The sequence below is a fragment of the Hemitrygon akajei genome, chromosome 18 (assembly GCF_048418815.1).
Source record: "Hemitrygon akajei chromosome 18, sHemAka1.3, whole genome shotgun sequence".
NCBI lineage: Eukaryota > Metazoa > Chordata > Chondrichthyes > Myliobatiformes > Dasyatidae > Hemitrygon > Hemitrygon akajei.
Genome location: NC_133141.1, coordinates 7,921,841 through 7,939,479, shown reverse-complemented (window position 1 = coordinate 7,939,479; position 17,639 = coordinate 7,921,841). Strand labels below are relative to the sequence as shown.

Below are 17,639 nucleotides of genomic sequence, written 5' to 3'. Positions count from 1 at the left end.
GAGAAAAGGCTGAGTTCACTCACCCTATTCTCATAAGGCATGCTCCCCAATCCAGGCAACGTCCTTGTAAATCTCCTCTGCACCCTTTCTATGGCTTCCACATCCTTCCTGTAGTGAGGTGACCAGAACTGAGCACAGTACTCCAAGTGGGGTCTGACCAGGGTCCTACAGAGCTGCAACATTACCTCTCGGCTCCTAAACTCAATCCCACAGATATTGGGTGGAGTATAAAAACACCCAGTAGAGTTATTGACCACTTCCTGTTCATAACTTCCACCCACAGAGACTCAGTAGACAATCCCTCCATGACTCCTCCTTTTCTGGAGCCGTGACACTATCTCTGATCAGCAGTGCCACGCCCCCACCTCTTTTGCCTCTCTCCCGGTCCTTTCTGAAACATCTAAAGCCTGGCACTTGATGTAACCATTCCTGCCCCTGAGCCATCTAAGTCTCTGTAATGGCCACAACATCATAGGTCCAAGTACTGATTCATGCTCTAAGCTCATCCGCTTTGTTCATAATACTCCTTGCATTAAAATAGACACATCTCAAACCATCGGTCTGAGCCTATCCCTTCTCTATCACCTGCCTATCCTCCCTTTTGCACTGTCTCCAAGCTTTCTCTATTTGTGAGCCAACAGCCTCTTCCTCCGCCTCTTCAGTTCAGTTCCCACCCCCCAGCAATTCTAGTTTAAACTCTCCCCAATAGCCTTTGCAAACTTCCCCGCCAGGATGTTGGTCCCCCTGGGATTCAAGTGCAACCCGTTCTTTTTGTACAGGTCACTCCTGCCCCAAAGGAAGTCCCAATGATCCAGAAATCTGAATCCCTGTCCCCTGCTCCAATCCCTCAGCCACACATTTATCCTCCACCTCACTCTATTCCTATACTCACTGTCATGTGGCACAGGCAGTAATCTTGAGATTACTACCTTCGCGGTCCTGCTCCTCAACTTCCTTCCTAACTCCCTGTAGTCTGTTTTCAGGACCTCCCCCCTTTTCCTAACTATGTCATTGGTACCAATATGTACCACAACCTCTGGCTGTTCTCCCTCCCACTGCAGGATATTGTGGATGCGATCTGAAACATCCCGGACCCTGGCACCTGGGAGGCAAACTACCATCTGTGTTTCTTTCCTGCGTCCACAGAATCGCCTGTCTGACCCCCTAACTATAGAGTCCCCTATTACTGCTGCCATCCTCTCCTTTCCCTACCCTTCTGAGCCACAGGGCCAGACTCTGTGCCAGAGGTGCGACCACTGTTGCTTCCCCCAGGTAGGCTGTCCCCTCCAACAGTACTCAAACAGGAGTACTTATTGTTAAGGGGGACAGCCACTAGGGTACTCTCTTGTATCAGCCTCTTGTCCTTTCCTCTCTTGACTGTTACCCACTTATCTGTCTCCCGAGGCCCCAGAGTGACCACCTGCCTGTAACTCCTCTCTATCATCTCCTCACTCTCCCTGACCAGGCGAAGGTCATCGAGCTGCATCTCCAGTTCCCTAACCCGGTCCCTAAGGAGCTGCAGCTCAACACACCTGGCGCAGATGTGGACATCCGGGAGGCTGGGAGTCTCCTGGTCATCCCACATCTGACACCGAGCACAGAACACCGGCCTCACAGACATACTTCCTTTTTCTATTCTACACAGGCGACCTACCTCACCTCAACCCATCATCACCAAAGCCCCATTGAGCCAAAGCCTTCCTGTTCCTTCGCCTGATCTATAAAGCTGTCTCTTTTTAAACTCCTGTTGCTGTTCTCACTGGCTGATGTCCACGTGCTTGCGCAGTCGTGCCCCGATCTCCTTTGCACCTTCTCTAAAACTTTCACATCCTTCCTATAATGAGGTAACCAGAACTGAACACAATATTTTCACACTTCCTCCGCATTTGAAAGACGTTGCAGTTGATTGAGTGCTGTAATTTACCCTGCATACCGGTGAGTAGCAAGCAGGTGGATAGCTGGGCATGTGAGAGAATACTTCATAGAAGAATGGATGGAGTGAGGGATTTGTTGGGGTTATGGTGGGATTACCATGTGAGTGGACATGGATTCAATGGACCAACTGAACTTCTCCTCTATTTTAAGGAAGTATGATATCTACTTCCAGAGACTTGGAGATGTCGGTGCTTCACTACATCGTGCACTTCAGTGAAAGTTCCAAATGTACGGGGAGAATCTTGTTCCACTCACCTTGCACACCGAGACCTGGAGCACGGCATCCATTCCACCCTCAGGTGTGTCACGGTTCCGTGAAACCTGCTGTTTGGTCACTTCTTCATTAAACCTGCTCACCTCTTCTGTGAGTTTCAACACATTTTTAAATCCAAACAGAGGGATGCATGTACTTCCGAGACTAGAAAACAAAATTCAGAATCATCTCAATGAGTTTGGATCACAACTTAAACTCAGAATTAGAGTGTAGAAGCAGGCATACACCTCTTGCCCATACCTGGTCTTTGAATAATGCACCCCTCTCTTTCTCACCAGCTCTGCATATCCTTCAATTTAAAGTCAATATCCAAATGCTTTTTACAAAATATTACTGAGTCTGAGTCTGTCTGTCTGTTTTTCTGTGTGTCCCTCTGATGCACCATCAATAACTCCAAAAGACTGGAAGTAGAGTAAATACTGAAAGGCTTTTATTAGCAGTAAAACAGAGCACATCCATGCTGGATGACTGCCCTGGACAGTGGGAGGAGCAGTGATACAATCACCTTTATACCGGGGTCTGTGGGAGGAGCCACAGGAGCAGTCAGCAGAGGGGCGTTTCCAGACAGGTATACATGGTTTACCACACCCTCTCTCTCCTCAATTGTCTCGCTTGCTGTGTGTCAATGTCTGCGTGTGTATGTGCCTTTCTGCCAGACTCTTAACTTGCATGTGTTTGTCTCTCTCTCGCCCATCTCTCCCTACCCCCCTCTCTCTCCCCCCTTCACACATAGCCCACAATGCATTATGTAACCAACAAAGAATGCTTAATCAAACAGCCTCTCCCTCTCTCCCCTCCCTCTTTCCTTCCTTCTCCCCCCTCTCTCTCTCCCCAGTCTCTCCCTCCTCCCCCTCCATCTCTCTTTCTGCTAGTGCAGTGGTTAAGTTATTGGAGTAGCAGCCAAAGACTGGACTACTTGTCCCAGGGACACAACTTCAAATCCCACCTGGGGAGAAGAGGAATTTTGTTCCCTCAGGTGGGGGGTGGGCCTCTGGGACTGGCAGAGGCAGAACCCTTCTCCACATTCAAGATCTACGACCTTGGTTGGGGAACTCTCTTTTGACTTACAATACATCTCATAAATATTTTAACAACTGAAGAATGCTTTGGCAAATCCTACGAGGGCTGATTGATAAGTTCGTGGCCTAAGGTAGAAGGAGATGAGTTATACAGCTCGCATTACATTCACGTGCAGGTCAACTCTTTGAGTGATTATGCAGAAAGTTTGAAGATAATAACTCATCTCCTTCTACCTTAGGCTATGAACATCAATCACTCCTGATAAGCTATTAATTGATGAGTTATTAACTTCAAATTTTCTGCATAGTCACTCAAAGAGTTGAACTGCATTGGCATGTAACGAGAGCTGTATAACTCATCTCCTTCTACATTAGGCCACAAAATTATCAATCACCCCTGCTGTGGACACTTTCTGGAGGTCCAAGATCCGTATGCTCCACGACCGCTGGACTAAGTGTGTAAATGTAGGGGGGGGGGGGGGAACTATGTTGAAAAATAAGTGTGCTATGTTTTCTAAAATTGACTCCTTCTACCTTAGTCCATGAACTCATCAATCACCCCTCGTAAGTTTGCATATAAAGGCTAGCTTTTCTTTCCTTACCTGAGACAAGGGTTTTTGATTTCCTCCTCTAATGTCATATGGATGTACGGTGACATGGGTTTGTCCACAAAAACACCAAAGCCAAGCTGCAGGTTGCTGGTCTTCTTGGCCATCTCTGCGGCCACCTCTGTGCCAAGCTTCTGGATGGTTTTCAAATCGTCCCTCTGGGAGTAAGAGACATCCATCAGGTAGTAGATGTCAACAGGATAGTCTTCGACCTGCCGTGCATACACGGTGAACGACTTGGATTCCCCTGCAAGAGGTGGCAAAGGAGAAAGCATTGTAAAACACTAGAGTCGCTATCCCCAACAAACTCTATCCAATACTGGGTATAACTTGCAGATACTTTACAGATGGTTTGGAAAGTTCAAAGTAAATTTATTATCAAACTAAGTATATGCCACCATACTCAATGCTGAGATTCATTTTCATGTGGGCATTCACAGTAACACAATAGAACCAATGAAAGACCGCATCCAGCAGGATAGACAAGCGGACAACAAACTGTGAAAACACAAGAAAAAAATAATAATAAATAAATCAGCACTAGGTATTGAGAACATGAGATGAAGAATCCTTGAAAGTGAGTGAAATATTTGTATCATTCATGATTTGGGAAGATTTAACTATATTGTAACTATTGCTTGTGTATCCTTTTATGTTCAGTTTAAATTTGTAAGTTTGTAATCCCACTATCTATGTATTAATCTTATCATGTTGATATTAATAATAATAATAATAATAATAATAAAAAGATTGAAAAAGAAAGAAAGTGAGTCCAGAGGCTGTGGGAACAGTTCAGTGATGGGGTGAGTGAAGTTAAATATAGCTTCTGGTTCGAGAGCCTGATGGTTGAGGGGTAATAACTGTTCCTGAACCTAGTGGTGTGAGTCCTGAGGCTCCTGTACCTTCTTCCAGATGGCAGCAGCGAGAAGAGAGCATGGGCTGGATGGTCAGAGAGTTACAGAGATTGAAGATTGTTTAATGTCATTTCCAGCACACAAGTGTAAAGGAGAATGAAATAATTATTACTCCGGATCTGGTGCAGCACAAAAAAAAACACAATAAAATAAAGAACATAATAATAAAAAACAATAAATACAGCTGATACATCGATTGTATATCCATAAAGTGATGTTTGGCACAGGAATGTCTGTACAGTGGCTATATTTCATTAGGAGTTTGAGATGAATTGGTATATCATCAAAGACTCTTGTAAATTTCTACAGATGTACCGTGGAAAGCATTCAAACTTGCTGCATCACCGTCTGGTACGGAGGGGCCACTGCTCAGGATTGAAAACAAGCTGCAGAAAGTTGTAAACTCAGCCAGCTCCATTGTGGGCGCCAGCCTCCCCAGCATTAAGAACGTCTTCAAATGGTGACATCCATCATTAAGGACCCACATCACCCATTCAGATAGGTTGTGGTGGTAATGATAGAGGGACACTGTACAATCCAGAGTCCATACAGACCATAAACGACCCATTTACTTTAATTTATGTTAATCTGAGTTTTAAAAATTTCTCCACACCCCAATCTCCTCCCAGATTTTTCTAGACACTCGGGGACATGCTAGGAACAATTCACAAGTGGTCAATTGCATGCCTTTGCAATGTGAGAGGAAACCCATGTGGTCACAGGGAGAACAGGCAGTGCCTGAAGCCAGGATTGAACCAGGGCTTCTGGCACTGTAAATCAGCTCTTCAAATGGCTCTGTGCCACCAGACAGGATACAAATAGAGTAACAGAGTGGGCAACCATGTGGCAAGTAGATTACAAAGTAAAGAAGTGTGAGGTTATTCCTACAAATAAATTTCTTTCAATCAGTACCACTGACAAGGGCTGTTTATTTATGTCTAGGAGTTTGTGCAACTTTTCTATACATCAGTGGCTGCTAGCCCTTCAGAAGAGAGTTTCCTCTCGGTGCTCCAGTTTTCTCCCACGTCCTAAAAGACTCAAACAGATTTGCAGGTGAGGCGTTGCCTCACCCGGAAGGACTGTTTTGTGGCCCTGAATGGAGGTAAGAGAGCAGGTAAATGGCCAGGTGTAGCATTTCTGTCGCTTCTGGGGATAAGTGCTGGGAGGGAGATTAGTGGGGAGGGAAGAATGGTCAAAGGAATGATTCCTGTGGAAAGGGGACAGCAGGGGGGTGGTCAAGATGTGTTTGGTGCTAGGATCCATTGAAGATGGCAAAAGTTGCAGAGAATAATGTCTTTTGGATGTGGAGGCTCATGGGATGGTAGGTGTGGACAAGAAGAACTCTGTCACTGTAAAGGCGGTGGGAAGGTGGGGTGAGCCTGGATGTTTTGAAAACAGAGGAGATGCGGGTGAGGGCAGCACCAATGGTGGAGGAAGGGAAACCCCATAGCCACTCTTCAAGAGTACAATGTGCTTCTATTTAGTTCTCTGGGTCTCAGGATTAGCTGCAGCATATCCTCACTGGTTTGTATAAGCAAGATGAATTAAAAAAGCAGAAAATAGGAACAGGAACAGACCATCCTTGCCCCTCACACCTGCCCCACAATTCATTCTGGTCAGTGCTGACCTGCTGGAGTAAAGGTTAATGCCTCAAAAATGGAAACAACTTGCCAACTTGACCCTGTCTTCACTTCTGCTGCCTGGAATGCTGCTTATTTAAGTATTATGGTAAGATTATGTGACACAGATCTAATTTGAGTTTTTAGTTTAGCTCTTTCCCACTATGTCTTTATAAAATTTGGATTGACAAATCAGATTGAAGGATCATTCGTTTGAAATGTAGTGGTAGACATTTAAATGGATTCTCTTGGAGTACAGACTAGATACATTCCAACAAGAAAGAAGAAAAGTTTCCAGGCGGAAAACCCACATCTCTTGTTAACTGAAAAGGTAAAGAAAAGGTTAAATCTAAAGAAAAAAAACAATCGTGCAAAGATGGGTGGATGGTCTGAAACATGGATACATTTACAAAATGGCAAAGAATGACTAAAAGATTAATTATGGAGAAAAATTGGAGTACAAGATAAAACTAGTTTGAACTGTTAAAGCAGATTTCCAGAAGGCATTTGATAAAATGCCGTATCAAAGGTTATTGTGGAAAACAGAAGTTCACAGGGTAGAAAGTAACACTTTATCATGGACTGCCTAACAGGAAACAGAGCTGACATAAACGGTCTTCTTCTTCCAGTTGGCAAGATGTCGTCACTGGAGTCACTTATATAAATTACCTGAATGATGACAAATTTGCTGAGTACACAATAGGGTTGGAAAGCAAGTTGAGAAATGGATGTCAGGAGGCCACAAAGATACAAAGACAGGTTAAGTCACTGGGCAAAGATTTGGTAAATGGGGTATAATGTGAAATTGTCCATTTCGAAGGGAAAACTGAACAGAGAAACATATCATCTTAATGATGAAACTTGTAGAATTCCGAGATGCTGAGGGTGTCTTAGTGCATGATTTGCTAAAGGGAAGTATGCAGCTACAGTAAGAAATTCAGAATGTTATTCATCGCAAGGGGAATTGAATATTTATTTAGTTTTTGGCACATACACCAAGGTACAATGAAATTTTTCCTTGCTCACATGAAGCTCACAGGATAAACAACACACAATGTAATCATAAATAGAGCAATGAGCACGTAACAGCAGAATGGTGCACAGTGTGGTGGTGCAGACTTATTGACTGGAAGAAAGAACAAGCAGCAATTGACCAGCATGCTACATCCGGGAGACTGAGGGCTGGGCTCAGGCCTCAATCGCCTTTATGTCTGTGGGAGGAGCCACAGGAGCAGTCAGCGGGGGGGGCGTGTCCAGACGGGTATATGTAGTTCACCACAGGTGGTTGATTCAGAAGCCTGATAACAATATGGAAGAAGCTGCTCTTCTGAACTTACAAGGCCTTGTATCTTCTCCTAGAAGGCAGAAGAATACAAACGGAAGGAGCTAACGCTTCAGTTGTACAGGGCAGTAGTGTGCTCATATCTGGACTGAATTTGCATCATTCCTTATTAAGGAAAGATGTTAATATGTTGGTTACAGATCTGCGAGACTTAATGGACAAACTTGATGAGTTTTCTTCTGAGGAAAGATAGGATTGGCTGGGCTTGTATCTACTGCAATTTAGAACAGTGAAACATACAAGATGCAGAAGAGTCTTGACAGGGAGTTTGTAGAGAGGAGTATTCCTCATGTGGGACAACTTGCTGTTTAAAAGTGAGGGTATTAATTTATTTATTTTCCCAGAGGATGCTGACTCTTTATCATTCCTCTCCTCAAAGAGTTTTTGAATATTTTTAAGGCAGAGGTAGATAGATTGTTGACACTGACTCAGTTACTGTTCTATTGTGTTTTCATATATCCTGCTGGTACCTACAAGAGTTGCTCATGTCATGAATCACCTTATCACTTTATCATTCCCTGCCATAGTCACCTTATGTTCAGAAGTTACTTTGAACTTTAGATACTCCTGCACTTAGCGTCACTTTATGTACGTGCAAGCAGTCTTGTATACAAGCTAATCTTATGTAGGACCACACAGCAGTTATTTGTTGTGGTGAACTACATATACCTGTCTGGACACGCCCCCCCCCCCCCCCCCCCCCCCGCTGACTGCTCCTGTGGCTCCTCCCACAGACCCCCCTGCTGACTGCTCCTCTGGCTCCTCCCACAGACCCCTGCTGACTGCTCCTGTGGCTCCTCCCACAGACCCCCCTGCTGACTGCTCCTGTGGCTCCTCCCACAGACCCCTGCTGACTGCTCCTCTGGCTCCTCCCACAGACCCCTGCTGACTGCTCCTCTGGCTCCTCCCACAGACCCCTGCTGACTGCTCCTGTGGCTCCTCCCACAGACCCCTTGCTGACTGCTCCTGTGGCTCCTCCCACAGACCCCTGCTGACTGCTCCTCTGGCTCCTCCCACAGACCCCTGCTGACTGCTCCTGTGGCTCCTCCCACAGACCCCTTGCTGACTGCTCCTGTGGCTCCTCCACAGACCCCCCGCTGACTGCTCCTGTGGCTCCTCCCACAGACCCCCCACTGACTGCTACTGTGGCTCCTCCCACAGACCCCCCGCTGACTGCTCCTGTGGCTCCTCCCACAGACCCCCCGCTGACTGCTCCTGTGGGCTCCTCCCACAGACCCCCGCTGACTGCTCCTGTGGCTCCTCCCACAGACCCCCGCTGACTGCTCCTGTGGCTCCTCCCACAGACCCCCCCGCTGACTGCTCCTGTGGCTCCTCCCACTGACCCCCCCCGCTGACTGCTCCTGTGGCTCCTCCCACAGACCCCCCGCTGACTGCTCCTGTGGCTCCTCCCACAGACCCCCCCGCTGACTGCTCCTGTGGCTCCTCCCACAGACCCCCCGCTGACTGCTCCTGTGGCTCCTCCCACAGACCCCCCGCTGACTGCTCCTGTGGCTCCTCCCACAGACCCCCCGCTGACTGCTCCTGTGGCTCCTCCCACAGACCCCCCGCTGACTGCTCCTGTGGCTCCTCCCACAGACCCCCCCGCTGACTGCTCCTGTGGCTCCTCCCACAGACCCCCCGCTGACTGCTCCTGTGGCTCCTCCCACAGACCCCCCGCTGACTGCTCCTGTGGCTCTCCCACAGACCCCCCCGCTGACTGCTCCTGTGGCTCCTCCCACAGACCCCCCGCTGACTGCTCCTGTGGCTCCTCCCACAGACCCCCCGCTGACTGCTCCTGTGGCTCCTCCCACAGACCCCCCGCTGACTGCTCTGTGGCTCCTCCCACAGACCCCCCGCTGACTGCTCCTGTGGCTCCTCCCACAGACCCCCGCTGACTGCTCCTGTGGCTCCTCCCACAGACCCCCCGCTGACTGCTCCTGTGGCTCCTCCCACAGACCCCCCGCTGACTGCTCCTGTGGCTCCTCCCACAGACCCCCTGCTGACTGCTCCTGTGGCTCCTCCCACAGACCCCCGCTGACTGCTCCTGTGGCTCCTCCCACAGACCCCCGCTGACAGCTCCTGTGGCTCCTCCCACAGACCCCCCGCTGACTGCTCCTGTGGCTCCTCCCCACAGACCCTGCTGACAGCTCCTGTGGCTCCTCCCACAGACCCCCTGCTGACTCCTCCTGTGGCTCCTCCCACAGACCCCCTGCTGACTGCTCCTGTGGCTCCTCCCACAGTCCCCTGCTGACTGCTCCTGTGGCTCCTCCCACAGACCCCTGCTGACTGCTCCTGTGACTCCTCCCACAGACCCTGCTGACTCCTCCCACAGACCCCTGCTGACTCCTCCTGTGGCTCCTCCCTCAGACCCCCTGCTGACTGCTCCTGTGGCTCCTCCCACAGACCCCCTGCTGACTGCTCCTGTGGCTCCTCCCACAGACCCCCCGCTGACTGCTCCTGTGGCTCCTCCCACAGACCCCCCGCTGACTGCTCCTGTGGCTCCTCCCACAGACCCCCCCGCTGACTGCTCCTGTGGCTCCTCCCACAGACCCCCCCGCTGACTGCTCCTGTGGCTCCTCCCACAGACCCCCCGCTGACTGCTCCTGTGGCTCCTCCCACAGACCCCCCGCTGACTGCTCCTGTGGCTCCTCCCACAGACCCCCGCTGACTGCTCCTGTGGCTCCTCCCACAGACCCCCCGCTGACTGCTCCTGTGGCTCCCTCCCACAGACCCCCGCTGACTGCTCTGTGGCTCCTCCCACAGACCCCTGCTGACTGCTCCTGTGGCTCCTCCCACAGACCCCCCGCTGACTGCTCCTGTGGCTCCTCCCACAGACCCCGGTATAAAGGCGATTGGGGCCTGAGCCCGGCCTCATTCTCCAGGATGTAGCATGGTGGTCAATTACTGCTTGTTCTTTCTTCCAGTCAATAAAAGCCGATATCTCGCCTCACGTCTCGGAGAGTTATTGATGGTGCATCACTTGTACAATATGTTTATAAGATTGCTCATATATATTCGTCTATTGTGCTTTAACTTTGTTTTTTTTTGCTGCATCTGATCTGGAGTAACAGTCATTCCAACCGCTGTCAACTTGTGTACTGACAATAAACAATCTTGAATTTTGAATCTCAGAATAAGAGAGTCCTAATGCTACTCCTAAGTGTTAGGGCACAAACGTCAGGACTGATCTGCAGTACTGGGAGTGGGTTACACTGCAGAAAGTGCCACAGTTTGTGTAAGAAGCTAAACCAAAGCTCACACGGTAGTCTTAGCCAATTATTTTATTCCACTATTTCCAAGAAAATTGGGAGAATCAGTTTCCTAGCCAATATTTATTTATCTTTTAAACAACAGATAGTTTGGTAATTTTGTGTTGGAATGATGCCTGCAGTTGGATATAACGTGCCTTAGGACGTCAAGATCATGAAAAGTGCCAGCTTTTCTTTTTCGGTGTGCATTGCTCCTGAAGTGCACCTTCCATCTCCGTTGGTCTTGTGGCAACAAGTGCTGATGCTGTTGTTTGGGGACAGTTGACAGACTGTATACAGGAAGGCTAAACGAAATATACAGATCCTACTCTGGTGTCAGTCAGCCTCTGTGATTGGTGCTGTGCCCCCCATACTCAGTGGTCCTGTGCTCCCTTTGTCACCACCTGGGTTTCTCCAGTTTCATCCCATGCCCTAACGACATGCAGATTTTTAGGTTTGTTGGCAACTGTAAATCACCCTGAGTATTCTTGTGTGTCAGAGGAATGGGGGGGGGGGGGGGGGAAAGAGGGTACATTGATGAGCACTTGAGAGAGAATGGGTCACAGAGAAGTAAAGTGAGAGAACGGGATTGATGATAACACTATAAGCTTGAACATTGAATAGACCCATTCAAGTTGGAAGAAACTGGGGCAATTCTTTTTGTTTTTTTTTTAAAGAACACAGTGGTGCATTCCTGGTATCCACTGCTGGGTAAGAGGAGGAGGCAAATATGATAGAGATGTTTCATCAGTTCTTATTGGCACATGAACATGCAGAGAATGGGCGAATATGGACCACGTGTGGGCGGAAGGAATGAGTGTAATTAGGATTAATTAGCTTAATTAGTTTGGCATAACATCACAAACCAAAGGGCCTTTCCATGGTTGTCTGTGATATGATGCACAAGAAGCAGAGAAGAAACCTGTTTTTGTTGATTGAGTTAACATAGACAATATTATTTACTTTTATTTAGAGATACAGTGTGGACAAAGCCCTTCCGCCCCCAACGAGCCGCACCACCCAGCAACCCAACTATTTAACCCTCGCCTAATCACGGGACAATTTACAATGACCAATTCACCTACCAACTGGTAGGTCTTTGATCTGTATGAGGGAACCGCAGCACCTAGAGGAAACCCATGTGGTCACGGGAAGGACGTATAAATTCCTTAGAGACGGCACTGGAATTGAACTCCAAACTCCAACGCCCTGAGCTGCAATAGCACGCACGAACTGCCACACTACCGTGGTGCCATTATTAATGACTACATAATGAAACTCAGTTCCATTTCTTTACAAGTTGCTCAGTTGTGTACGGGGCACTAGAGGCGAGTGACTAAGGAGAAACAGTGAGAGGAAGCCAGAGAAATCAGAGGCCATGTTCCATACCTCGGCGCAGGTTGAGGGCAATCTTTTGAGGAGTGAACTGCACAGTTTTATCTGGTTTATCACTCGAGCCTTTCTCACTCAGAGGTACATTCTGAAGAATTTTGAAAGAGCCTTGTGGAAATTCTGTCGCATTCTCTCTGCAACCTTTTTGAATTAAGTTCTTCTTCAGGTCACATCGTGAAGCACTGCTTCCTCCAAAATCCTGAAACAAAAGACAATACACCCATTTATTTGATTAAGAATATAACCTCTGAAGTAGACAGGATTAAAAACATCTTTAGAATAGTGGAAGATCACCATCCGATCCTTGCCACCTTCTCTCAGGAGGTACAAAAACCTGAAGTCCCACGCTATCAAGTTTAAGAACAGCTACTTTCCTTCCACGCTTTTGGTTCCTGAACCAGCCACCACAATCCTAATCACTACAGTTTAGCAACACTATGATCATTTTGAATGAAAATGGACATTTTTTGTTTTAAGCGTGTGCTTTCTTGTAAAATTCTTTTTAACTTGTGTATAATTTATGATCTTTATTGCAAATACTGCTGATATGTGCCTGTGATGCTGTTGCAAGTGAGTTTTTCATTGCTCCTGTGTACTTGAGTCTATGACACTGGACTTCCATCCTCAAATGAGACATTATACTGGATCACCAGAAGGACCCATTATAACAGGCTCCAGCATAACACCCCTTCAGTCTGAGAAACCATAAACATCATTTAGAGTGGTGGAACCATTATTTAATGATATTTAGGATAGAGAGTCGTTATTAAGATTCCAGAATAACTCAGCAATCACTAGTATTGCCTTTGGGATGGTTGAACAATCATTGACTATGGCCTGTGCCTTCAACATCTCTTCAAACCAGGCATCCTTTAAGATCTCCTAAAACAACAATTTCTTCTCTCTCTTAATTAAACTGACTTTTCTTGTGAAAGTAAGTATAGCAAATTCAGCTGTGAAAAATTTTGCAGAAGTCTTGGGCTAAATCATTGCTCTTCGTCAATGAAATGCCCAGCCAGTTGAAAGATTTTGACTTGCACTTCACTGGATATTTTACTTTGTCACAGAAATGCGGATCTCTTGCTTGGAAGCCATCAGCCTTTGTTGGTTCTGTCAGCTTTTACTAATGAAATAGGGTGGAATTTTGGAACTTATCAGAAAGAATAAAAGCCCCAACCTCTGCTCAGCAGTTCACCCACCTCAGAACAACTGCATTGTGTGATTGCCCTGAGCACTGAACCAGTGGGTTGTGTGTCTAAGCCTGTGCTGGTATCGATGCTGCTGGGGAGGAGCGGTGGTGTGCATCCACAGGGGTTACCGGAAACGAATGTGTGCATGTTGAGTGGGGTACATCTTCGTACTCTGCATGAATTGTTAATTCGACTTTTGAGTACTGTTAAAGTTGTTGGCAAAGTTACTATTGCAGGGTGGAGGTTTGATTGGGTAGTCTTAGCCAGGGGATATCTGGAGCCCCTGCAACCCTCCAGCGGGTCATGGAGAAGATGGTGGGGGATATGAATTTGCCTGAGTTATCAGTGAATCTGGACGACCTCATAGTGTTTGGGTCCACCTTGGAAGAACAAGAAGCGAGGCTACTGAAGGGATAAAATTTAAGGGATAAAACTTTGTCTGGACAAGTGCCAGTTCTGCAAAACGTCTGTTAGCTATGTTGGGCACATAGTCCCATGAGATGCAGTAGCTACAGAGGGGAACAGAGTGTGGCCCCTACTGCTTTGGGGAGCTATGTCACTGCCTTTTGCACCTGGATTGGACTTTGTGTTTTGCAGGAAGAGTTGGCAAATTATTTCAATGTCATGAGGACATGACTAAATTTGGTGGGGGGAGAGTGTAATGCGCTGAAAGGTTTCACTGCTAATGTAATGTTTCCCTGTAGCAGCAATGTTTGGGTTATGACTAGAACTAACGGGGCTTTGGAATATGCATCATCCAATGAGAGGCATGTTGTTACTTTCTTGTGGGTCTGAGAGAATTGTTTTGCAGTTTTTTTGTCTGCAAGGGATGAAGAGAGAAGACGTGAGTGGAGAAAGTTGGTAGACCACAGTATGGAGAGGACTTAGAGTGAGGGTTTGGGAGTCGACGACCCTTGTTGGAGGTTGATGGGGAAGGAATGGATGGAAAATTGTGAACTCCAATATGCACAATAGACTGTTTCATTAAAATGGGCTCTTTTTCTTTTTGTCTTCTTTACTAACCCAGATTAAGAATTATAATGTTAAATCATTTAATTGCATATGGTGTACTGATATTTTGTGGTATGGATTTCTAGCTGGGCAACATATCACGTAGCATCCACATAAAAGTTTGGCTGGGCCGGAAGCGGTCTCCCCTTAGACAAATGCATGCGGGCCGAACCAGAGGGTTACATAATTAATTTCATTGCATCCTTGTGTGTGCGACAATAAAATTATCTAAAATGAATGCATAATATATATTTCAAAGCAATGTGAATAAAAGGAGAAGATACTGGCAAAGTCAGTGGCTCAGACTATACCTGTGGAAAGTGAAACAGAATTAATATTTCAAATTAAGCTGGAAAAGTGAAAACACAAGCAAGATACTGAAGAGTATAGATCACAGAATGTTCATGATAGGGTGGAGCACAAGAATGTCCAAGGGAGGCAGTGCAATTTCCTGGCAACCTAGGACAGAAAATTAATCTTTGGAAGTCACAGCTGACCTGTCTGAAGGAATGGAAGATTAATGAGGTAACTGTGAGATACCAGACACAGTGTTGCAGATCAGTTAGCATCTGTGGAGAGAGTACATGAAAATGTAATTAATGTAGAATTATTTTCAATGAGTGACTGATGAGCAGCATGGAATCTGTGGGCTGAAGGGCCTGTTATTATTTGGTTTGTTTAGAAATATTGGGTTATTGCTAGCAGTGGATAATCTGACATCAGAACTGACTGCTACTGATACAGTCTGGAAAGTAGCACCCTCACAGTAGATACTCTGTTAGCTTCACGGCAGGAGGTCCAAGGTAGACTGCTTTTTTTGGTCACTGTTGGTGACTCATAGACAAAGCAGCGTGATCACTACCTAACCAGCCTCACTAACCTACAGAACCTGGTCTCACCTTATCATAGATATTCCCTCTGCCCTATCCACCTCTCTCCTGCACTATTTCTGACCCCCTTACACACCAGGAGTGCATTCAACAGCATTCAGAGAGTCACTGCAGTGTTTGCTCCACCAAATCCACTCAGGTTTAGTATGCAATCATCAAAGCCAGATTTGTTTCGGTTTTAAAACTGTGAACGTCTATTCCCATAGGTCATCAATAAATATTTATTACTGCAGAAGTACCCATCGGTTGCTGGAACAGCTTGAAATTCCATGATAACTATTTTACACTCCACTAGTCCTTCATTGAGATAAATAACCAGCTCCAAAATTTATAACCTTTCCACATTGCTTCAACACTCCTTAAATAAATTAACCTAACTCTGCCATTGCTTTGTTTGGGCATGCACAGATATTTCACCAGACGATCTTCAAGCACGTGTATTGAATCTGCTAGGATTTTTAGAAAAATGTTCTCTGATGTTGCTGGAAAGGTACTGATTTGTTATTCATATCTATGTGCCCTTGAGAATGTTGTCAGGGCAGAGTAGGGATGGGTTCCTTCTTGGACTATATACAGTCTGTGAGGTAAAGCTATGTGCTCTAAGTGAGGACTTTAACCCACTGATTATAAAAGGAGGCTGAAGAATAGGAAACAAGCACAAACAGATAAATTCTTCAGAGAGATTGTTTGAAATAACAACAGTACAACAGCTTTCTGTCTGCGAAACCTTTGCCAGCAGAAAACTAAAAATACTGGAGTTAAGGCAAATTAGTGCCAATTACTTAATATCTTTTCCATTTGCCTTACTCTGCCTTTATTACAGCTTGGACAATGACTCCCATCCACTCCATAATGTACTGGTTAGGCACAGGAGTACATTCAGCCAGAGACTCATTCCACCGAGATGCAACACTGAGCATTATAGGAAGTCATTCCTGCCTGTGGCCATCAAACTTTACAACTCCTCCCTCAGAGTGTCAGACACCCTGAGCCAATAGGCTGGTCCTGGACTTATTTCCACTTGGAATGATTAACTTACTTTTATTTAATTATTTATGGTTTTATATTGCTATATTTCTACACTATTCTTGGTTGGTGTGGCTGTAAAGAAACCCAATTTCCCTCGGGATCAATAAAGTATGTCTGTCTGTCTAATTGATAGGTACTCTAGCTTATATGCATGATACACTGAATATGCAATGGATTCTGGTTAATTGGACCATCGGTTTATTTAGACAGCATTTATTTGGGACAACTCTTAAAGAACAAAAACTAATCAAGAAAATAGCTGGGAATCCTTTCATTTATTTTGGACTCTATGCCGCTTAATTGGGGCAGGAGACTCTTGCTGAACAGTTTCTAACTAGTGTTAATCACATGCGCTTGTGTGGCTATTAGACACGACACAGTGCTTAGAGTGAACAGTTTTTAAATAGCATCAGTTGTGTGTGTTTGTGTTCAAAAAGCAGTGATAGTTGGCGAGAAATGAGCAGTAAGACAATTCAGAACCATTTTGCTCACTGCGGTTTCAAGCGTTCAGGCTTGGAGATGCCAGAAACAGTCAAGAGTAAAAATGAAACAAATTTTCAACAAGTTAGGACCTATGAAGAATTTGAAGGTATGGACAATCATCTTGAACATTATGATGAAAATGAAGATGAGGAGGATGCAATCGTCGACAGCCATTATCTGCACTTGGTGTCTGCGCTGATTCTGATGATTTGCAGTCAAAACAACACGATGCAGATGAATTCAGTCAATAACTATTAGGAACTACTACACAGTTTTATTGTACTGTTGTACTATTGGCAGTGTTCTAATTTGTTTTGGATTTCATTGAAATACATAATTTGTTACTCAGTTTGTCCTTTTTGTTTTATACACCATTTTAACTATTTCCGTGAAGCTTTGGCTAATTGGACCATAATGTACTGGTCCCGATGTGTCCCAAATAACTGGAATCCATTGTAGTACACATCTACATTCTACAATAGTAAAGTCTTTATCGATGGGTGAGACATGAAAGTATTCTGGACAACCCAATATCATCTGCATATTTGTGACTCTGCCTGAAGATCTTCAGCAAACACCTTAGTGTGAAGGTCTCATTATCCCTTTGTTATCTGCACAGGTGACCCCTGGGTTTGTGATAATAGCAATCGGTGAACAATTCTAATGCCACTCACTCCTCCCTCAG

General features: G+C 46.0%; 1 protein-coding gene across 3 annotated transcripts in view; it reads right to left on the bottom strand.

Annotated features, from left to right (window-relative positions):
* Window positions 1–17,639, bottom strand: part of LOC140741052 (integrin beta-3-like) — a 94,701-nt gene that overhangs the window by 52,656 nt on the left and 24,406 nt on the right. For all 3 annotated transcript variants that reach the window (XM_073070718.1, XM_073070719.1, XM_073070720.1), the window contains 3 exons: window positions 12,349–12,550; window positions 3,831–4,083; window positions 2,191–2,353 (listed from right to left, as the gene is read on the bottom strand). In XM_073070718.1, the coding sequence (XP_072926819.1) occupies window positions 2,191–2,353; window positions 3,831–4,083; window positions 12,349–12,550 (618 nt within the window). The remainder of the gene's footprint in view (window positions 1–2,190; window positions 2,354–3,830; window positions 4,084–12,348; window positions 12,551–17,639) is intronic.